This window comes from Podarcis melisellensis (genome assembly GCF_964234715.1).
Source record: "Podarcis melisellensis genome assembly, chromosome: 2".
NCBI classification, from domain to species: Eukaryota; Metazoa; Chordata; class Lepidosauria; order Squamata; family Lacertidae; genus Podarcis; species Podarcis melisellensis.
The window spans coordinates 65,064,512-65,089,003 of NC_138529.1; the positions used below are offsets into that span (position 1 = coordinate 65,064,512).

At 39.8% G+C, this 24,492-nt stretch overlaps 1 protein-coding gene across 1 annotated transcript in view; it reads right to left on the reverse strand.

The window, feature by feature from the left end:
• Window positions 1-3,537: 3,537 nt before the first annotated feature.
• The window catches only part of CLINT1 (clathrin interactor 1), a 61,509-nt gene continuing 40,554 nt past the window's right edge, over window positions 3,538-24,492 (reverse strand). Inside the window, exons 7-12 of the mRNA XM_081901040.1 lie at window positions 20,065-20,305; window positions 15,803-15,875; window positions 10,810-10,896; window positions 7,207-7,502; window positions 6,165-6,369; window positions 3,538-5,310 (exon numbers count right to left, since the gene is read on the reverse strand). Of these exons, the coding sequence (XP_081757166.1) occupies window positions 4,955-5,310; window positions 6,165-6,369; window positions 7,207-7,502; window positions 10,810-10,896; window positions 15,803-15,875; window positions 20,065-20,305 (1,258 nt within the window). The 3' untranslated portion in view covers window positions 3,538-4,954. The remainder of the gene's footprint in view (window positions 5,311-6,164; window positions 6,370-7,206; window positions 7,503-10,809; window positions 10,897-15,802; window positions 15,876-20,064; window positions 20,306-24,492) is intronic.

A 24,492-nucleotide genomic window follows, 5' to 3' on the forward strand; every position in this document is an offset into this window, starting at 1 on the left:
GCCATTTTTCTGCATTGGTGTTTCAAGACATAGCACTCGATTCCATGCATTATTGTCACATAAAGCCTTGTCAGAACTTGTCATAAAGTGACACATAAAATGGCCATGTTTGATACAGACACCAGTGTTTGCCCAGTACAGGTCAGGCTGAACTTCCCTTGTTGGTTTTCTTGCTGGAATAGCTGTTCATGGCTCTTGTTCCTTTGGCCAATGGGTGGGGTCAGAAGGATCACAAAATTGTTTGTGAATGGGAGTAATGAGGGAGGAGTTTCTTCCTGACAGCTGCTCTCCTCTTCCGTGGAAGGTCCCTCCCACCCACTTGAGGAAAAAAGAATATTCCTGATGCTCATCAGAGTCTAGTTAGTGAAAAAGTAAAGGAAACACATTTGAACAATTTTGCATTCCCCCTTCTTTTCCTAAGTGTCAAGAGTATCATATTCTTACAAATTTGACAGCTGAAAATTCATAGCCCAGTTGAATGCCAATTGAGCCCTAAGTCAGTCGTCTAAGTGGGTTTGGTGGAACTTATTCCCAAGCAAACAGGCACAAGATTGCAACCATAATAACTATTGGAATGCAAATTAAAATGAGAGAAGAAAAAATGCCTTCCAAAGTAATTTGTAACTAAAAAACACCAATTTGAGCACATTCCAAATCAAAACTTTTATTACATTTCATATTCTACCTACATACACACACACCTCGATCTGTGTTTCACAGCGTGCAGAATTTCAACTTGCTACTGTGGATAGAAAGTGGGTTTCACTTTTAGGAAAGTAAGATGCAGCTTTGGAGTGAGAACCCAAGAGCCTAGTACACAAGCTATTTCAGGGAAGCGTGACACAACCAGGTGGCTTCTATTGGAACGTTGCAGAAAGCTGAAAGGACTATTGCTTTTCCAAATGTTGTTGGGGATCAAATGCAACTCAAACTTTCTTTAAAACCTCCTCAGACATTTTGTAAATTCCAGAAATGCTATAATATTAAACACAGCCAAGAAGCAGCCTAGTACTGTACGAATTTGCAAGTGAACCTGCTACAAAGTAGTGCATTGTGGCAAGGTCCTTTTGACAGTTCTAGCCACCCAGCAACACTATTTTCCAGGATACTTCATTCCATTGAACCTCCCTCTGGTCCCTATTCAAGCAGTCAATGAACAGGTTAAATCCTAACCCCAACCCCACTTTTAAAGGTTTTTTTTTAACAAACAAAAAAATCTACTCCTGCAAACATGCCTGCTAATGTTTGGATGGTGCTGTTTGGGCTACATAAGGATCTAGACTCAGAGCGTGAGTCCACTATAGCAGTGGTTTTCAACCATTGTGCCGTGGCCCCCTGGGGTGCCTTGAATGATGGTCAGGGGTGCAGTGGGCAACACTGGCCTCTGTCCCTTTTTCCTTCCTTCCCTCCTCTGCTGCCCTCTTGTGTCTCTGCCTCCAAAAGGCTTGCATAGCTGTTTATTGCTGCAGCCCTGGCTATAAGCTCCGCAGGCAAATGGTGCCTCTAGATGGCACCTCTCTTTGGGGTGGGAGCAGCTCAGAAACCAGGAACAGCAGCAGCTACCGGGAGGACTCCCAAGGAGAGAAGAGACTGAGGGAACACTCCACAAGGGAGGGTGTTCAAAAAAGGGTGAGAGGTCGCAGGCAAGGGGCAATATAACTGGGCTTCTGAGCCCCTCAGCGTGATGCAGAAAGAAGGTAGTTGGTCAAAGGAGCAATGGACTCAAAAAGATTGAAAACCTCTGCACTATAGGATGACGGTTGCTGCACTGAATACCTAGGTAAGATAAAGTGTCCTGGAATACACATCTCTGGAAACCTGAGACCTGGGAGAATATAAATGGTTTTAAGCGCTGGTTACATTTATTGTTGATATCACCTTGAGTGCAGGATGCCTGCTTACATTATGCAAAAACTTCATTGATAAATCCCTCCTGCCCTCCTCCTCTCCACCAGAAGTGTCAAGCTCCTCTTTGCTGATGGATCGAGATGAAACAGATGCTGCCATAAATACTCTTGTTTAGCGGTTTCAGATGCAGTTTCTGTTTTGTAGAACACACTGAGTGCTCAGGTTATCAGCAAGCGTGCACCTGTGCCGTTTATGCCTTTGCTAGGTCCTAGTGTTCTGCGATGGCATGGTAAATGCATTCCGAAGGACAGCCTTACAAAAAGACCCGAGCATAATGCTTAAGTTGCATACAACACGATCATATATTTTGGGTGGAAACTTACATGCCAAGTACCTGATGAATGTTGCCTTCTTTGTACAATCTTTTCTCATTTTTTACCTGCAAGTCCCATGACATCCCAATGTGAGCCTGTAAGACTGCCAAGCCTCTGGAGGTTGCTTTGCAACTATCTGCCATTTCTTTTTCCTCTGAGCAACTGTTTATTTTTGGGCAATTTGTGAGATCTGCACACCAAGGTGAATACTCTTGATACTACCATCCATGGTGGTTGATTGAACTTAACACGATGATGTAGAGAAGCAAGCTTCGGGAGTATCCACTTTTATGGCTGTCCCTTTTCTTGAAAGTTTGATAATACATTTTTCACAAGCAAACACAAGTTACCGTATGCCCTAGCACTTTGTGGCCAGGTTTAAGAGGCACAGGTTTTCAATGTTTTTTATGCCTGCTTTGAATGTGTCACTGTTACTGCCTGGACCCCTTTGGAAAGCAATAGGATTCAACCCAAATGCAGAACTACTACCGAAATACTTAAAGAGTTTCACATCATTTCCTAAAGAAGTAAATCTAGTCCAGTTTCAACACTACTTTGTTCCAACTTGCTTTTTGAAGCATTCTTTTAAAGCCTGAAGAGGCACATCCCAGCCTTTCATTGTATTGTACAGTACTGAGAATACATTATAGGACTTTGGTGCCTTGACATCCTAACAGTAGAACCAGGTTTTTAAAAACAGGTTTGACAACTTCTCCGTTCCCCCTGAAAACCGGTTTGCTCCCACCTCCTGCAGTTTTGTAGGTTCATTTTTATTTTATTTTTTGCTTCTCAACATCTGTAACAAGACAAACTTATGAAGACAATTCCCACAAAAAGTTCAAGGGTTTCAAAACTGGAGCTGAAGAGAAGGCGATCTGTCCCGCACAGCCAGTAAAGCTTGTCTTGATTACTTTGATGTAACAACACTTGAAAGCTCTATTCTTTGAAACTAATTTAAACACATTGAATTGTTGAAAGATTAAAAACCGCAGTCAGCTAATTACACTCACTCTCATCTCTTATTCAGCAAATGAATCACTTTTCATTACCACTTAGCTGAAGTACATGAATTTCTGCCTAATTAGAAATGTTGTAGATGGAGCATTAGCAAGGCTGGAGTGGGTCAAGATATCTGCGCTGCTTCATTTTTAATTCCTAACAGTAGAGTCAGATAGGGAAGGCGGGAGATAAAAAGTCATTAAACAATTTTAAATTATTTATAAAAATTACTTTGCCCAAATTATAATTATTTCTCTCCCCCCCCCACTGCTCTCATGAAATGTCAAATGGAATGAAAGGAGAAGCAGCCCCAACATTGTTTTTAATGAACACTTTAATGTTATGTATAACAGAACATTATGAATACAATGGAAATAAAGTTTTATCAATTTAATAATAATAAAAAATATCCAACATAAGAAAGGGGAGCCAATAAAGTTTCATACCTAGAATATAGTACTCATTCTCAGTAGCAGCCCTGGCTCTGTGAATATAAACTGAACCTCTGCATCCCAGACTAAAAATCATGATCTGTGTTTGAACCTAAATGCAGAATCATAGCAGGAAAAGAAAAAGCCTTTAATTTATTCTTTCATTTCCTTTATTTTCATTAATCCATAAAATCTGACTGCTACAGGTTTCCTTTAATAATAATAATAATCTATATATTTATTCATTTATATATATTTATTTAATCCCTTTCTATTGGATTCCGCAATTGCTAAGGCCATATTTACATAAAACAAGTGAAGTCACCAAATGTATAAAATTTAGAATCCAATGCTGTTGGATTAACAAAAAGTTTAGAGGTGTTCTTTCTTAATTTAAAGATGCTGTTTCTCATTTTTTGTGTTGCAAGAAAAAAAAAAATCCTTGCATTTTGACTGTCAGTGATGTAAACAGTGACCCCAGAGACCCCAAGGGGGGCTGCCACTTTTCACTGGAGTATGGCTGCAGAAAAACCACCCCAACCAAAACCCAACCATATATATATATTCTCTAGAGTTCTCTGAAAGGAAACCATACAGCAGTCTGAATGAAGTTTCTACCAGTTCTGCATTGTGTACTAAAGCAGAAAGAGGTAGGAAAACCCCACCCGTCCCACCCTATTCATCAGCAAATTGCTTAAAGAGGTCTATAATAAAAATTTGGATAGTATAGCAGTGTTGCTGGAAGAGTAGCAAAAGTATATATACATTCCAGGTCCCTTTGAATTAGCCATAATCACATATGTAAGCCATTTTTTTGGACAAAAATATATATATATTCTTATAAAAAATTGATCAGCATACTTTGACTTCAAATTTGACTCAGTGGTAGGAAAAGGAACGGATCCAATTATGATAAATAGATTCCAGGAGGGGAAAAAAGAAATCAAGTATAAAATTAGATTCACACAGATATACCCAGCCCCCAAATTCCAGAGTTTCCACAAGTTTCAAAGTTAAAACTGGTTCTGCCATCTAAGAAAGGCTTTTAATTCTCTTGTTAAAAAACAAGGCCTAGTGATTGCAATATCAACCATATCACTCGGTGGAGGACGTTTTCTTCACCAAAACTTGAACAAAAGTAGGTTGGGAGTTTACAAAATGACCTTTGGGTTCTTTAGATGGGCTCCTTTAAAGTAAGCAATAAAAGAAAAAGAGAAAGCATTTGATCAGCATTTTCAACCCTTATCCCAGCTTTATTTGTGCAGCTAAAATCCTTCATTCAATCTGATTGGTTTACAATCTTTATTTGCTAAAATTTGCAAAATTTGCAAAGGCATCTTGCTTAGGTTGCACAGTTCCGGGAGCCATGGAGGATGCCACAGCTATATTAGTAATGCCCATGCCCGACAAACCCATTCCAGAAGTTGGCATTGCCATGTTCACATTCATGCCCATCATGCCCTGGTTCATCATAGGTGTGCCTCCCATGGAAGCCATCCCGATCGTGCCAGTCATCACAGTGGGCATTCCCATTCCCACGGGAACAGGCCCGCCCATCAATGGGTTTGCAGGAGGTCGAGCAGGCATCATGCTGGGTGGTGAGTTGAGGCTCATGGTTGCAAAATTCTGAGACATCACATTCATCGGTTGTTGCATATCTATGGGGCAGAAATGAAGTTTTAAATGTTAAGGTGATTTTTTATGATATTTCTATCATTCAAAGAAAATGCAAGTATATTCCCACCCCACCCTTATTTAACGTTTCCCACCCCACCCTTATTTAACGTATTGGCTGTATATTAAAAACAAAGCTGATCCTTAAAGGCATCATCCAACATATTTCTATATGCCTGACAACTAAAGTCCAGCACAAATCCTAGTTGTCATAGTTCCCATTCCTCCCAATTCTCTTATTTCTCCATGGCCCAACCATGCTTTGTCTAGATACCCACTTATTTATTATGCTCAGGGATCCACAAATATAGTGTATTCCCTCTGCATTAGATCTTTTTAAGTACAACTTTGCTAGTACCTGGTTCAGAAACTGGGGGAAGGGGAGAAGGAAATGAAAATTCTGTTGAACAAGAATCCCCTTTCACTGCTTGGGGGCTGACAGTTCAAGAGTTTGGGAGGAGACACCACAAAAAGCTTTTAAAGCCTGCACTATATCATTAGATCAGGGTGAGGAAAATTCAAAGCACAAGCAGGCCGATATAGTTTGTGACCCATCAAGCTGAAAATGGTTGGCTCACCAGCCACATGCTCTCTGGGATCGCAAAAACAAAAGGCAGAACCCAATGAATGACTGCTGTGCATACTCAAGCAAGAGAGTTTTTAAATAGTAGAAGGCTACGAAGTTGCAGATAATATACTGTGGTCACGAAAAAGAGAGAATTTATAGGTGCTGAGGAAGTCTAGTGTTTTTTTAACACCCACCCACACTTTGATCAAGAATATACTGTGAAGAGTGACGTCATTGAAATACAAGCACAGCAAGAATTGTATTACTTACTTTGTTGCTGAATCATTGTGTTGAGTGATGGTTGCTGGGGCTTGGAAGGCTGCATACCAGGAACTAAATTGTCCAAACTGATATTTACACTAGGGTCTGACCAAGTGGATGGCAGGGTTTTGCCTACATTTTTGGGGACCATCTCTGTGCCCATATTATAAAGTGGATTAGGCTTCTGTATCATTGGGTTAACACCGTGCAAAGGCTAGAAGCATTAAAGAAGAAGAAAAAAAGAGATCTTTAGAGTTATGCTACGAATTGCCAACACAGTATTTTACAGCTATAATTTATCAGAGAGAGGAGTTCATCCAGCCTTCATAAAGAGAAACAGATGGACATTTATGTTCTCCTAAGAGAACTGAAGAAAGTTGAAGTTCATGCTCATAAAATTCTCAAGAGCATCTCTTTAAGTACTTTACCTATCATCTGGTAGTCTTCTGGAACTGTGCCAAGAGTGGTAATTCAGAAGTGCCTTGCTTCTCCCCTTACCTAAAAATACTTTCTCTGAACCATCCTTCTATTTTAGATGTATTGGAAAATTAGTTTTCTTCTTACATTTACAGTATATTCCTCCTTTCTTCCATCATGGAACCCACACAAGTAATTTCCATGAGGCCTTGCACTGACCAGACCCTGACTTGCTTAATTTCAGTAGGTTAGTGGCCTCATGCAACTTCAGACCATACCTGATCAACTAGTTGCTAAGTTTTCCAAGTCCAAAGACTTGTTTTCAATAGTCAACTACTCTTAAACTGGGTAAAACTATATGTGAGCCAGAAACAGGTGGCACTCCCCACCCTCATCCCCCTTGCTACAATCAAAGTGTCACAAGTTTGAAGTCTTCCTTATGTTCTACAACTCTTAGATTGCTTTAGATGTTTCCTCTCTCAATTTACTTGAATCTTGAAGAAAAGAGGGGCCAGTGAAGCAAAAAGGCAAGAAAACACTTTCAGAGCCACAGAAAAGAAGCTTTAAGTTAAGCGTGTGTCAAAACTATCCGTTGAGTAAACAGCAGTCAAGGGACTGCAGAACAGCACCATACCTGTGACCTGGACATAGGTAGATTGATGCTGACAGTGTTGGAACCCATCATAGATAAATTCATGCTTTGGGAAGAGGTCATAGTGGCTTGGGAGGTACCCATCAAATCAAAGAGGTCAGAAGGATTTGAAGCAGCTGGAGGCTGGCCAAGGCTCTGCTGAGCAGAGCCACCAAAGAGCTCAACAGCTGGCTGAGCAGAGCCACCAAAGAGCTCTCCAGCTGAAGCAGCAGGGCTTGGAGAGGTTTGGTTGAAGGCACTCCAGTCGCCAAACTCTCCATTCCCACTTGCTGTTGTACCTGGGGAGGGAAAAGAAAGGTAAGAGTCTTTGTGAAAAGCACAGAGCAAATGCCACATTCCATGAAGTGAAACAAATGAGAGCCGATGTATGTCCATCCAGATTAACATCTGCAGGTAGGATCTCCATCTGGACATTACTCTCCCTCATGAATATTCCAACAATTTTAACAGGATGGCAAAGGGGGGGGCATAAGAATGAAACAGCCACACCAGTGCTAAAGTATGGCTGGTTATGTGCCACCTGTTGAGTCCACATGTGTGGGACATAGATTTCCTAAGAGGCAAATCTGCAGGATCCACTTTCAACACACAAGAATGTGGCAGGCATGAGAGACACCTGAAGCATAGCAGAAGTTCAGTATCTAAATTGCCAGTAGCTCAAAACTGGGAGCCTTAAGCAAAGCTGCAAACATTAACTCATTGCTGTTTTGAATCAATCACTGTGAACAAGGCTGGTCTCACAGTCGCAAGAAGTCATAAAAACAGCAATTTGTTCAAACTCATCTGATTACATATACATTACTTGCTGTATAGAGTTATTAAACCGGTACAGCTAAGTGGGATACCAATAAAATAATGGGCTTTCAAATTCAGTTGCCTCAGGGTGTTTATCTCACCTCTGTTGTGCTTGTTAACAGCATTGTGTAGTATTTATTTAGCGCTCTATGGGAGCTTTGATAAATATGCATTCAAAGCTCACACATGCTCTCAAATCTTTGTACAGCATGTGCATAGAGAGCTGCAAGACATTTAGTTCTTTTAACGGCAGTCTGCCTGTCTTTACATATTTTAAAAATACACATTTTACTGGAATAAACTTGTGAGTGAAGCTCCAAGGTGTAAAGATCATGAGGAAATACCGTATTTTTTGCACCATAACACTCACTTTTTTCCTCCTAGAAAGTAAGGGAAAATGTCTGTGCGTGTTATGGAGGGAATGCCTACGGGTGGCATGCCTACGGATTTTCCTCCTCTAAAAACTATGTGCGTGTTATGGTCGGGTGCGTGTTATAGAGCGAAAAATACGGTAGATGTTAGGTTTTTAAAGCGAATGAGCCTTTGTTATGATTATCAATTGCTAGCCACTGATGAGTATTTCAGTTTTGAAGTGCAACAGTTACGTAGATCTTACTATTGTAGCCTGATGCACAGACAAAGGCACACAGGGGCACACATGCCTGCACTGGTTTTCACACAGTTGAACAACTTGCAATTTACATTTAACTGTTAGGCCTCATCAGTGCAGGCAGAAAAAGAAAGCATTCAAATTTTTAAATCAATGTTCACTTGACAGGTCTGAGAGACCCTGCTGATTTCAGAATAATCTGGTCTGTGCAGCCAGCTAGGAATTAGTGATCTACAAACCTGCCTATTACTTAGAATCTAACTCACCTAATCTTAAAAAGGTTGCAATAATTTACATTTCATGTCAATAATTCGTAATAGTACCTGTTCGCCTGGGTATAAAACCCTTGTTTTAATTAATTTCTCCTCCACAGGTGGATTAAAATTTAAGTAAGGAAGGGCAGGGAGGGAAAAGTACATCCATCGCTTATCTGTGCACTACAATCCACTTTAACGCAAGCACTGGGCTAGAATTCATTAGCTTGGGGCCACAATGAAACATTCTGCTTTGATCTCCCTTACAAAAGGGACTTTATTGGGAATATTTCAATTAGTACTGCCTATTAAAAATTTAAGCACACTTACAAGTATTCCTGATGGATAAGTAAATGCTGATTCTCCAGTTACGGGATGCTCATATCCAAACACAAATAAAGGAAAGGGGGAGAAGACAGAGGCATTTGATGCCACTCTTCGGGGAACTTTACCAAAGATGATTAATCAACAAAAGATTTCTGGGGGGGCTTTACTGCTCAAGAATGATTAATCATTGCTGGCTGCTTGCATAAAGGTGATTGGTGGAGATTAATCATATTAACACTGATAAAGGAGTATTATCAAGCTTAGACTCCATTATTAGCATAATAGGATTTGAGCACCACAAACCTAAATTTTCAATAACCTGTAAAATCAAGGCAGAACATTATTAAAGCTTAAAGTATTTAAGGGCACAGTTCTCAAGTCAAATCCTATCCCTCAATACAATGCATTTTATTACTGATGGCTGCAAGAAACACCACACCTTCTTCTATGCAATATGCTTTGTGGTGGAACAATTGTTTCAGCTACTGCTTGCTTCAAAACTCTTTGAACAATCCCAGCTCTGTTGACCAGCTATCTTAATTCACATTAATTCACTGGGTCTTTTAAAAAGTAATTTGGGTAACAGCAATTATTATAGCAGTGTGGCAAGAATACAACAAAAGACAGTATTTTAGGGCCAATCATAACATTTGTATAAGCTTACTCACCCCTACAAGGGGCTCTTACTGTGATGTTTACATGTTTTTTCTCCCCAGTGGACAATTTTTTAGTTTGTGTGGAACTTAAATAAATCAGTACACACAAATTAACAGTCCCCTCCCTGGACAATCCTGCCTTATGCACCGCATCCACTGTCGAATTCTAAATGTATCTTGGGTCAATTCTAGCCTTCTTCCATGAGAGTACTTTAATATAAAGTGTGGACTTGTAGAATACAATTCTTAAGAGGCTTACTGCAGATTACATAAAAGATTACCATTACAGGCGAAAGGGGATGGAGTACACAACATACTATACTATAGCAAAAGCTACTACTCAGTATTAATTAATTGGAATTCATTGTTGGTACCTGTGAAAATCATTTCCAGCCCAGTATTTCAGTTAGCTTCAATTAATGTTAAAGGTGTTTGTGAGGGGAGACAAATGAATGATCATTACTGCAGTATTAATTCATTTAAATTCATTTTGGTGCTTGTAAAAATCATTCCAGAGCAATTATTTCATTTGTGTGTGCGCGCATCCTCTCTGCTGGGGGTGTGCATATATATGCTGCTCGTGCCCCTCTTTCACCTGGGTGGATTTTGCAAGTGTGTGTGTCCAAGTGCGCATGATCTATGCAATCCTCAAAGGTGTAGCAAACCCTTGATGTGGCCCTTGAGCTGGAAAAGGTAAACCACCCCTGGGCGAAGGGTCAAAGGAAAAGCTCATTCCCCAAATAATTAATCCCTCTGCCCCGAATAGGGAATAAGTCATAATAAAATGAAACCGCATCACAATACAACATGGCAGAATATAGCACCTTTAAAATGAGAACTCGACATAGAATTTAATCTATTCTGGAAGAAAAGACACTTTCAGGTAGTAAGAGACCAAAATTTGAGAGGTCAGCTTTCTGTTCCACTACCCTTGGCACTGTACCTTGTGATGGGGGGCAGCCTGCTGAGGCAGAGGCGGCGGCAGCAGAGCTAAAGTCCGCAAACCCTCCGAAGGGGTCAGTGGCTCCACCTACAACCAATCAAAGGACTTGTTGTAAATTAGTGAACACAGCCCCACTCCAGTAGCAGTTCACATCAAATATTAAATTTTATATTTAAATATTTCGTACGTGGAGTCAAGATATACAGTTCTGGGAAACGGTGCAATCCATCAAGCGTATTGAAGCTCAAAGTACTTAAGGGCACAGTTCTCTAGTCAAATTCTATCCCTCAATACAAGATATTTTACCACTGGTGGCTGTTATACAAGGATGGTTGTCATGGTACAAAAACTGAAATATGTGGCAATCCTGCAAACCGGGCTGCAGGAACAAAACCTGGGTGTGTATGCAATCATACTCTTGTGCTTTACTTTGACTAGTTTGTGGGGAGTTTCCACCCTCAACTTTTTCACTATTCTGGCATGCACAAGCATGGAAGAGAGCACCACGAACGATCATGCGTTAAATGAAGATTGATTCAGAAGGGTGATAGTCCGATCAAAACAAAATGTCACAAGGCATATACATGGCTGAAGTCTTTCTTTCCTTCTTTTTTGTACACAAACAATCCTGTCAAATCGAATTATGCCTGCTTTTATGGTTCAGTTATATCCCACCACTTGTACATCAGTGCAAGTGGTCTATATTCTACTTCGTAATTTCAGTAATAATTTACCAAGGTTGCATGGAACGCAAAACTGGTGAAGACCCAGTGTAGGCTTGGAAGAAATATCACACAGTAAAGATTAATGCAATTCTAACTCAGGTACTAGATATAAGAAACAGAACAAGTCTTTTATTGGAGAAATGCCTTTGTTTGCTTATTATGCTGCATAGAATGAAAAATTTAAAAAGGCCTCCTTACATGTTAAATCTTGTGAGACTGAAAGCAGGAATGACTTGCACAGGGTTTCAGATTCAAGGTTTTAATGCATAAAACCTGCACTGGTATTCATTTTTTAATAAGTTTGCTTTCTTTTCAGAATAAGAACATTGAAAGTCCCAGCTGTAGATACTAATGATTTATTTACTACAAAATATAGTATCTTTACTATTCTTTCCTACACATTTTTTATCAAAATAGTAAAGATTCACAGCCTCTGCACTGGTCATTGTTCTGTACATCTCCTTATGTCAAGTTTGTGGGCCAAACTAAATAGGATGATTGCCACAGGTGGGGATGTCTGAGCAGGAATGGGAATGCTGTACACAAGGAGGGCTTCATTGAATCAGAAATGCTACAGTTCCTCCCAAGCTATTAGCCCTAAAAGGAAAGCCCCCATTCAAATTTTTAAAATTGTGGACATTAATTGGCCCTCTGAGAGAAATACATACAAAAAATAGGCACTTTCTGCAGATATATATATTTTCTGTGAAGGAAAATGTTTGGGGTGAAGCAACTCTCTGCCACCATATCTTTAATAAAGGGCTTTAGGCTTCTAGTTGACAGTTTCCTCCTCTGAAAGTACCGAAAAAGTGATGGCCTTAGCTGTTGCCGTTTGTCCTTAAAAGATTTCACCTCTGAGCAGTCACACCCTTCCAAGGAGTACCAGCAGCTCAATTATTCTGCTTTTAGTGTTTGCGTACATTATATGGGTTACATCACAGCTGCTTAGCCTGCAGTGCTTAGAAACTAGCCAGGTGGGACTGTAACATCTGTGTTGCACTCAAACACCACCAGGGACAGCTTCCAACATCTGGTGCCATTTCTGAATTGTCTTATCGCTGCAAGACATTCTGCTCCATCTGCTGCTCTCAACTCGGTTAATTAAACTAGAACCATCGCCTTTTTAATAAATGGCTGGCAGTAATAAAAGGAACAATTCCCTTTCTAATACATGTGTACTTCTATTTCTTTTTAATGCTATTTTATTTTAGTCAATTATTAGGAAGTCATACTTCATTTTCAGATAGGAGCATCTCCCTTCAGAATGTACATGGAGATGCTATCAAATAGGAGATTTTAACAACTGCAGTAACAAGACCCTCCTAAAGTCTTATAATAGGTGAATTATGTTGTAGAGCATATCCAAAAGACAGACAGATTGGGCATTTACCAGTATAGATCTTAAATCATTATGGGAAACTGTGATGGAGTTTTATGCAAAGATAAGCATCACTTTTATCTAAGCAGCTTGATGATGTACAATACATTTGCGCTATCCAGAAGATGGAAACAAACAGTATTTACATAGCATTGCATGGCATATGCAAATGTCTTGTCTGTAAACACTAGCATACTGTACTTAAATGATTACAAATTTCAAGACCATGGTGATTTGAACTAGCAGTGCTAATTTAGACAATACAGGTAAATGATACCAAACAGTCAATTTAAAAGTAACAACCGTATGGCAAATGCTTGAGCCAGTTAAAAATCAGGTGAAATCTTTTGGGATTAATCTGCTTCTGCACATATTTTGGTGGTCCCATGCTCTATCTAGTTGCTTCCTCAGAAAACACAGAACGTTTACTCAAAGCTAACAGCAAGTCTATGAAGATGGTTACTTAGGATGCAGTGCCAGCACAGCCACCTGGTGTTGATAGTTGTGCAACAGGGTGAGCTAACAACTACCATTTCCATATGAAGCACTGCACAAATCTGTTTCATTTTCTTTTTCTATCCTCTATTAAATGATAGAGATTTGTATTAGGCATTGCTCAATGTATTTACCCCCCTTCTTCCCACTGTCTTGGTGTGGACTAGTTGCTTGGCAGGCACCTCCACAAAAACACGAGATTTCCATGCCCCTATCTTTACAAGAGAGATCAATGCCTATTGTGGCCCCTTTTGCTATTTTGTGCGTGCCACAGGCTAATGGAGCCATGCTCTTTACAGCAAGTAGCACACAGGTTAGGGAAAGTGACCTCCTTAGGAAGGACAGTGCTAATCTTCACAACATCATTAGCTAGCCTCAAAGACTCCCAAGTGAGAGCTGTCGTTATAAATTAACTCCTTCCATCTGTCTCCTTAGGGCAGCAGAAGATGCTATTTGTGGTGGCCAGCTGGTAATGTGTCTCATCTCTAGGACATCTTCTAAATGCTGATGTGGAAAGAGTGGGTAAGCTTAACTTCCACTAAAGCAGTGAAAGCAGAATAATTGGCAGTCAAATGGGAAATCCACAAAAGATTCAAAAGAAAGATGAGCATGTTCTGTTCTCACAGCAACAGTCTATAAGATCAGGGTTTTTCCAGATAGAGATTTAAATTAATAGTTGAGCACTCCTTCAAATTATGGGATACCGGCTGTGGCTGAGATCCAAAGAGCTCCATACACAACTGGAAAACTGATTGAGGGTCGGGGCATATTCAAGCCACACTGAATCCTACCCCATAAATCCTTTGACTTTCAGGAGATACTTTTTAGGAAGTTGTAAGGGAGTGCAATAAAAACAGGAGCTTGAAAACCCCAACCTATTTGCCTCTTGGGATTCTCAATCTGTTTAAGTTGTTGCATCAACTTTAGATTTGTGGAGAACAAGGGGAATATCAACATTATTTATAACAGATGATCTACCTGTAGATAACTGGAATGAGAGTAGAACATTTTATTATATCCAGACATGTTTCAAGTGTTGTAAGAAATGCTCCTCTCTCTGCATTTATTTGTAAGACCAAATATATGTGTACACCTGCTGTTGTCAATATTATGAGGAGGACTGAACAATATGCCCATTAACACTCCATTTACGTATGAGGCGGTGGGAAAGGCAGGTAATACAGCATCAATGCAAGCAAGATCAAATACAATGCTGAGCTGCATAGGAGCCACTCAGATTAAAGTGTTTCCCACACAGCTCCTCCCTTATTATCCCACACTGTTCCAGAGCACCCCCTGTCCCACTGGAGCATCTTTTTAATGGATGCAGGGGGCTGCTGTTGGAAGAAGATGGCAGGAAATTCTCCTTGCGGGAGCACTTCTATGGAACCAGCCCCATGTTGAAAATTTGTATAGGAGTAACAAATTCTGGCAGAATCACAACAGTTCACAAAGCCCAAAAGTACAGCCACACCTTTTCAGAAGCTCATGGTATTGTAAATGGGGGATGAAAAGGGGTGGAAAATAATCTTTCCACTAACAACGTTAATGCTGTGTGCTGAATCTGTTGAGAAATTCTTCCTTCAAGAGAAAGCATTGTTTCAAGTTACACAGCTCTTAATCCTCTTCTTAATTTGCTCACAGGTAATGTGGATTATAAAACTGCAGCTATCAACATCCAGCCACCTAATATAAGATTGATGATTCTACAGTCATGCCAGCAGAGCAGTGAAGATATGTAAATAGAACCATCTTAATATTTCATGCCAGCCAGAGACAATCTTCCTTACTTTGTCCTGATATGGCTATTCATTGTTTTTTTTTTAAATATACCAAACATGCACTCCATTATAGAAAGTAACATTTACTTTACTGAAGCCTCAGTTTCACTAGTCGCCTACAATGGAGTGAATGAATTGAACACTTTTGAAGTGACCAAGAAACAATAGTTATTTCTGAGGTCGTCCAGGAGTCAATGGACAGGAAAGAAAAAAAGAAGTAATAAGGTCACTTTTGCTGTATACATTAGATGTGACTTGTAAGTCAGCTACTCTCACCACTGCCTCTCTCTCCATGTGTAACACGAGAAGTGTTGAAATCTGACTGGATTACATGCTTTTAAAATTAATTATGAATAACATTGCATTTCAGCCACCAGAGTTCCTGACAAACTGACTTAGCTGTGAATCTTTCTAAGGTGCTATGGTTATTATTAATCTATACAATATGGTAATTTGCATGTGGTTCTATGAATAAATACGCAGCTCTACATTTAACTGACTGATACAGTTTCCCTTAGCTTCCTAATGCACACCTTTGATTTCAGCAGAATTAAAATGTACTAAACTCACAAGCTACAGCTACTGCTCAAACAGAACACAGAAATACATTTTACCTGTTGGGACTGATTGATCAGTACCATCGAACAAAAGATCGACCAGGTCACCGGATGACTTGCTGCCAGGAACCTAAGGACAAGCACAATTGAACTGTTTTAAGAAATATGGTTATGAATATGCAAAGGTGTGTGTGTGTGTTTTAGAGCAACTGAATGAGGACTGTTTGTGGCAAGAAATTGGAAAACTGGAGTAACAGAGAGAAAAACAGATCTGTGTAGCACTTATGATAGCCTGCATCAAACATTGGTTGTTACTGGAAATCAACTTATATTAAGAGCGTTACAAAACTGAAGAATATAAAGGAAGTTATTATTGTGCAATTTGATAACAAGGATCCTAAACTGTTACCTCCCATCAGACAATGTGTGGAGAGGTGCAAAAATATTTTTAGAAAACACACCCATTCCATATAACTATTAAACACAGGAGAGGCTGAACCATTTCTTAAAATATTTCCCATCTTTATATTTTTGCTAACATGCCTTAAAATTTCATTTTGATACATTCAAAATACTAGAAACATCATTTGGTCAATCGTATGCTGCCTAGAATTTTAAAGCTTGATATCTTTCTGCTTATAACTAAATTTGTATAGCCTTCTTTGTGCTTTACAATAGTTTTTAATCCTCTGGTTATTACTGCCTTACCTCTGGGATTATTCCAATTAAAATGAAAGGCTGATATTAGGAGTGTGATGTCTAAAGGCACCAAAGAAATTCAGAGTTGACTTTGAGATTTGAACTCAGCATCCCAAACATGAGTATATTTAATTGGAAGTAACTTCTTCATTTCCTGAAGTAATTACTTCCAAGCAACTATGGTTAAAGGACCATCTTCTTTTTTGGGGAAACTGGAATAAAGTGACTGTTATACCAAAGGTGGAAGGTATATTTTAGGTTCTGCTTCTTTGATAAAATTAGCAAAATGCTAGATACCAGAATACTAAAAGCATAATTTAAGAACTTTCTGTCACAAAGTAGAGGTAGTGTGATTTCTTCTTCTGCTACAAGGAAGGAAATGTATTTACCAACACAATCCATGCATTGTTCATTGGTTGCACTTTATCATTTATGACTAAATCCTAGATTTTTGTACACATTCACAAAGGACGGCAATGGATGAAAAGTTGCTTTTCCTGGAGCACCATGTAATTTTAATAGACTATAAAGCTTGGCACAAAGACAAGTACATCTATGGTAAACTCTATGCACCTGGGGGTTTCTAGAAAACTTGCTCATTACAACATGATTATGTAGACACAGGGCTCACTTTAATTTGCTTTTAAGAAGTTCCCTCCAGTACACTTGTTGAAGACTCTCACTCTTAGGCGGATGGGGAAAATAATTGGAAGCCAAAAAAAAAAAAGTGCAGGATAACAAGAGGGGAAGGATGCAATATCAAACTTAAGGTTGCAATCCAATACACACCTGCCTAGGAAATAGCAACCATTGAAAATAGCAATACTTCCTTCTCAGCCAACATGTATAGGACTGCACTGTAAATGCACCTGTGGATTTAATGAAGTCTGGGAGCACTGGAGAACAAGATTTGTCCCATCTAAGCAGCAAGCATGTGCAGCAGATTCTGAACTAGGGGCGCAACTGAAACATGACACTTGCAGAAGGCGGACTTACCTATGCTGCAGTGCACCAATATCTCTTTGATCCTGGGCCCCCAGCCACTACACATGCAATAACTAGCACACAGGCACAATGTCTGCCCAGGCTAAAGACATAAGGCATACAAACAGGCAAACAGATCCAGTTTAAAGCACAACCTCTAGACATGTGCAGCCTTACATGGTTAGGTTCTTCTTCCTTGCCCTATGCCAAATATAAATTGGTAGCAAAGTACATGTCTGGGTATGGCCTTAAAGGACAGGGCAGACCCAGAATTAAACATTTCAGCATATAGTAATACGGTGGGCTGGCCACTTATGCAAGGGTTCAGTTCTGGAGGTCCTCCCACAAAGGCAAAATTGCATAAAGTCAGGAACCCCCAGAGCCCCAACCCCTGCAATCACTCCTACCTCTCCAAAACAGACCTTGCTTACTGGGCTCTGAGAAGGTCATTAAAGGGCCCCGACATGCTCCCAGAGCTCTCATGCCTCTTTCCCAAAGCCCGGTAAGCAAGGCAGAGGGCTTAAAAAACTCTGTGTATTTAAAACGTTTGTACCCACACAGCTGCTTCCAACAGAACAAAATACAAATAAAAAAATCAACTACACAAATTAAATAGAACATGCATTTCTAGATCACATATTTTTCATGCCTTTTTATTCGAATGTTTAAAGTGAAATTCTTATACAAAATTCCTTGCCTTTTCTGAGGGCATCTTCAAAATAGGTTATTGAACAGAGATACTTTGGGCACACTAGATGCATACATTAACTGCGCAATTTAGATGTAAAGGATCTGCTTGCTGGTGGATCAGTGTACTGCCATATGGTCTTTAATTTAGGGAATACTTAAAATTTGTACCATCTGATTATAGCTTCACTAAGTTTAACCATCAGAGCTGTCAAACTGCTGTTTTTACAATTGGGCTAATTTAAATAGTTGCAGTGGAAAGAGAACACTATAGCTTTTCTTCATTGTTTCCCGACTTCCTTCCTAAGTGGCATCACTTTTAGTACATACTTAGCAGTGCCAGAAAAGTAATATGCATCCTCTTTCCCTCCATCTATGTGGGCAAGAAAAAAACCCCACTGCATTACGGCAGAAGTAAAACATGCTTTCACATTATGGTCTTAGTGTTCTTACCTATGTAATATAGATACAATCTCTAGTATTCTAGCTTCCCTGAGGCTGACATGGGAGTTTTTAAAACTGCCCATCTGTTCACTTCATGTCTTCAATCTCCCTGCAATTTTGAGCTTGACAGATTCCATCAAACAATGACTTCTGATTCCCCTGGTCTCCAGACATTAAGTGATCCTTCCACTTCCTGAGAATGCTTGCAAAGGTGTGGCAGCAGATTTTATCTCATTTCTCTACTCTATAACAAATAAAAACTTCCAACTGAACTGAAGAGGTGGAATGCTCAACCTGGATTACATTCAGTGTACATTATACTTCTATTATATACAGAGTTGCGTTTGATTACAACCTGGATTACAATACAAAATGGAAGTAACCCTAGCACAGGCGTCCACAATTTTAGCCTGGCTAGGTTCCAGCCCCAGGCAAGCTTGATGATACTTGGTGGAGGTTTTGAGAGTGCCTTTGTCCAGCAGTAGCCAAGGAAGCCTCCACTTCTCTTTCCTGCTATGGAGGAGGAAAGGATGAGAGTAGGAAAGGATGACGAGAGGCTAAGCTACTCCTCTGCAAAGTTGAGAAGAAGGATGCTCACAGTACACAAAGCAAGCGAAAAATGCCAAATCCTGGACTGGTAGGTAATCACAGTGCTCCATCGTAGGTGGGTCCTTCCGGTGACAGCAGTTTCCCTGTCTTCTGAAGTCAGAAACCTAATGGAACGCCTAGGTCTCTCCGCCTTTACTCCTGGATAAATAGGTGCCAGAAGCAAGGTGATTCTTCTGCTTCTGAAGAGGGGACATCTAGTCATGCTGATCATGCTTTTGCGACTTCCAGGATCACCTACAGGCAGCAACTATTTTAGGCTCATCTGATATGTGTGCGTGACCACACACACATTGCACTGAACCCGGAAGTGAACCAAAAACATCCCAAAAGGGGGCGGGGCAGATGGGGCATCTGCAGGCCTTTTCAATGGCATTTCAAATATAATTTGAAATTAACATGTTTAATTTCAATTAAAGATGTGGTGCCTTGGAATGTAACCCCCACATCAATTGGGAGTTGCCTGTACAGGTAAACAATTTCTACATGGAGCTTCCCTTGAGACTGACTAAGAAGTTCCAACTAGTGCTGAATGCTTATGTCTGTGTGTTGATAGCTGTTGGAAGGCCAAACATACTTAAACCTATTCTACAGCAACCTGCCCTAGTTACCAAATAGTTTCTTACCTTTGAAGACCTTCACAGCTTGGGATTCAAACACCCTGGAGACTGTCAAAACCCGTATCAACCTAGGTGCTGCGTCATTCTTTGGTCTGAGCTTGTGCTATATGCCTAAATCATATGAGATGAGAAGCACCTGCTTAACCCAAATGCAGTTCCAGTGCTTTCAGTGAATTACTCCCTATGGCACACTTGAAGACTCCAGATTTATTACCTTTAATGAAAACAGTACTTGATTAGGAAAAATGCAAATTCAAATGTACAGTTGTGCCCTCCTACCTTTGCTATAGACTGCTGAGTGTAAGCATTCTGGTCTGGACTTCCTTTGTCCCCTGTGTAATGTGCAGCTGCTCCCAGGTCAATGGTTTTGGAAGGGTTTGCTGTGCGCTTGTGTCTGGTGGTGGTGGTCTCTGTGGCTTGTGTGATATGGATGTGTTTTGTGGTCACTGTCTCCTCCTCATCTTTGAATTCTCCTTTAGGCGATTTAGCTTTTCTAGATCTCTTTTCCTCATCGCTATCACTGTGAAGGGAGGAAACAACAGAAACCATATTATAGACCAAAAGAACTTGAAAAGGTAGCTAGCAAAGCTATCTTGTCATCAACATCTTTTAGAGGGAATTTCAGTCAAGAAAATATTTAAACAGAGATTTTCTAAACAAGCAAGTCTGTGGTAGGCAAAAGTGGGTGGAGCAATGGTGGTGATTCTTATCTTTATACAGAAGACTAGAATCCAGCCTGGCTCAAATAAGATATTTCTGCTCATAGCCCATGTATAGGATCCACCCCAATTTCTTCATCCACTATCTAGGAAAGCAAAAGGCATTATTGCTGTTCAATGATACATTCCAGTCAGGCAAAAGCATTTCAGGAGTATATGGGGCAGGGATGGCAAGAGGGGATAACTCAGAGAAGGGAGTATGGGCTGGGGAGAAAGGGTGGTGGTGAAGACTGTATTCAGTCCCTGAGCCAGAAGTTCCCCGTTCCAGTTATAAAAGATGTTGTTTCAAGGTTTCCCAAGCCTACCACCCATTTTGTGAACATTTATCTATTTACAATATTCATAGTTTGTGGAGACCTCACAAAGTCTGCCTCCATACGGTTGACGCAGATAGCAGCTTCTTGCAGAACCATGGCCTGCAAGCTGGAGAACAGGCTTTATCTTCCACCTTCCAGTGCAATTCCTTTTCCTTTCTGTCATCAGCCTTCATCATGATTTAGCAATACATTTACACCAACAGCAACTAATTTTAAGAATAATGCCAGCTTAAGCAGGGTTTGCAAATGCACTTGAAACAATGGTTAGCTAGGAAGGAACCCAGGCTAGTATTGGCAGAGATACTATGTTTGAGGCCAACAAAGAAATACAATTTGGAAATTCATACCGGAGGCAGATTTCTGATTTGGATATCATAGTCTGCAAGGAACCAGCCTTAAAACTGCATTTGGCCTATGTATATGCAACTTTATAAATTGTTCTGAAAAGTCATCACTTGACCAGTGTTTTCGGCAAGGGGCAGGTTAAGTTTCCAGCAAAATTATGTTACCCACAGCTGTACTTTCATTTGGAAGGTAAACAGTTTTTACATTGTATGATGTTTTTCATTATTAAAGTATGCAATTGGTACAGGACAAGATGCACTGTTGAATAACACATGCAAATTTAACTTGAAATATAACTGTGAAAGGTTTCTCTGTTTCAATAAGCAATAGAGCACTGAGTCACCTAATTTCAGAAAGACTGTCTTGTTGTCAGCATGGAGGTAACACAAACTGCAGTATGCTCTGTGGGGTAGCCTTTGTTCTCCACTAACAATGGCTCAGGCTTTGCCCATTATTATTATTACTTAGTTATGCCTCCCACTGCATCTCAGCATATTATCTGCTTGCCAGCAAAGGTCATTTAATTCATTAAGATCAGTGAACATAAATACCCAGCATTTCATTTTCTATTCCAACAGAGATTACAGATGCAAAGTAATAAGGGGGCCGAACAGCCCCAACCAAGTGTAGAGGGAATAAATTCGCCAAGCACTGCTGCAGAGCACACTCTCCTGCTTTCAAGAGGGTTTGTGCAGAAACGCAGGCCCCAATGAGGTGAAGAAATAATGGAGCAAGTGTTTCTGGGTTTGCTGCCCCCACACAAAGTCAGACACTGCCAGATTCCATGTAATGGTTTTACTTATTCATTCCTGTCCCATCTGTAAATTCAGAAATCTTTCCCAAGGCAGAGTATGAAGTCATATGAAAGGAAATTAATGACATAATCAAATCATTACCAAATACAACTGATACAATACTGATACGAAAAGAGAAGAAAATTAAAAGCAGATAGCCCTCAAACCCCTAAAATTGGCATTCATTAAAATATCATGCTAATAAAACAGTCTTGACCTGCACCTAGATCAACAGTGAGCAACTGAGGATATATCAATGCTAGGATGCCATCACTGAAAAGGCCCTGCCTCTAGTCATCAATACCCCAACTTCCAAAGGCAGAGCTGGGACCAATAAGAGATGGGTATCGTGGGTACTGATGTACCAGTCCCAGAGCCAGCTCTGAGTTGCCATTAAAAAAATAAAATCTCTAGAAGGAAAATTGTGAAGGAAAATGTACAAGGATGCTTCTAAGTTATTTCTGTGAGAAGAGCCAGCCTGGTTGCTCCCACCTTTCAATGTTTTTAGCCAATGTTCAACTGAATGAAGTTCAATTTTTCTGTGGGTGGAGAGGGGGGCAAGTGAAGACAAGAAGAGCTATTTCTGCTCCCACACTTTGTACTATACCCTGCTATAATAAATAAAAGCTAAAAACATCCATCATGTGAGAATATATTCCTAAAATTTCCATGTAAAATGAAAATACACTGTCTCTTATATTTTGTTAGAGAAACAAAAATATAGCCATGGAAACAGGAAAAAGGGCCCAAATAATAGTGTGTGTTGCTATTTAAAAATCTCCACACATCATATAAAGATTCAGAACACAGTAGAATATATTGTAGATTTAGTCTGATTTGATACATCTGGTTTAACATTTAATACACTGCTAAATTCCCCTCTCAAGATCAATTCACCTTTCAAAAGAAAAATAAAAAAACCACTGGAAAGAAGTACAACTTTAGCACCTTAATGAATTTTTTATTCTTCCAACATGCTGTTGTGAAAAATATTAAATATATGAAAGCTCCTACTGCTTTAATCTTATCCAGATGAGATTCGTGTAAAAGCTTCCACAGCAGTATCAGAAACTATTAAGTATCAGTTTGATTTACTGACGATAAAGTTCAATCCACTTGTTGAACAGATCAACTATTGGAGTTTGCACAGCAGGCAAAACCTCCAAAATGTTTTCCTTTTAATGTAGAGGGCATTTAATGATCTCATAAACAAGTGTCCACTGTACTTTATGAAAAGGTTAGCTGAAAAGTAAGCAGCCATTTCTTTAGGCTAAGAGAAATTAGCAAAATGTTCTATCTTTCTACTTTTATGACTTGGACACAATCAAAACAAAAAAGGTAGCTATTTTCCTCCGTACACTCTTAATAATCTAAAAAACCCAAAATACTCCTTCACTCCATTTCACTGCTAGCGACAAAATTAGGCCCCCTACTACAGTTGAGTCAAATGAAAGCATTGGCTCTTTCGGGTTAGAACAAACAGCTTCTCTACGGAAAACTTCACCAGAGTTTTCACCATTTTTCTAAACGCAACAATCTGAAAGTGATTTTATTTTTTTTTAATGAAAGCCCAAATGATTGGAATTTTAATAAACTATTCAATAGGGCCCTGATTAGCCTTACAATTGTAGGCTAGCAAACTCCTTCAACAGTTTTTACAGAAGGCAGTTAGAATTGTTGTGGGCTACATAGATTTGGAATGTCTCATGTAATGTGTTGTCCACTTCAAATTGTTCCATATTGCCTGCTTTGTTTAGCTGCCCACCTGCAAGGAATGGTCACACCCCCTATTACTGAAATAATGGTGCCAACTATAGAGGCATGCACATGTGAAAGAGATAGAAGGACAACAGAATCCAAACTAAAGCCTATTTTTCATGATTTATAGGGTCTCTTGGACATCTTAAAAACTTGGATTACCAGGGAGGCTGCAGATCTTCTAGCTGACTCAGATGAGAGCCAGATTTTCATTGCTTTCAGCACATTTTCTCCTTGATACTTTGGCCACTGAAAGACTAGATTTTCCCAACAAATTACCTACAAGAAGGAAATCTTAAATTCTGTGCTACAAAATCTACATCTACAAGGCTATGACCAGAAAAATTACAACCATGTGCTTAACTATTATTCTCATTGGCTAAAATAAGTGTTCTAGGACACAAAGGGGTGGGATCTACAAAATTTCATATGCAGAATTGTACTCATGGAATGCTCACACTGACAGAAGGAGGGAAGATTATTTTTGCTGATTTCCCTCTTACTCCTCCTAATGTATAGCAGATGGTTGGGGGACCCTCTCTAATTACATGGGAGGAGGTGCAGGGACTTGTAGGGATAAACAGGCAAATCGTGTCTTGCTCCATTCCCTTGTAAGTCTCCACTAGGTCAAAGGCTCTTCCATAGGCAGAAGGAACCCTTTCGTTTAGATAACGGTCTACCAATTTCCAAGCTATGAGTGTGCTTAATGGCACAATGCTAAGTGAAGAAATCACAGCCTGATTCACGATGGTACCCGTTCCTTTTTTAGACGCT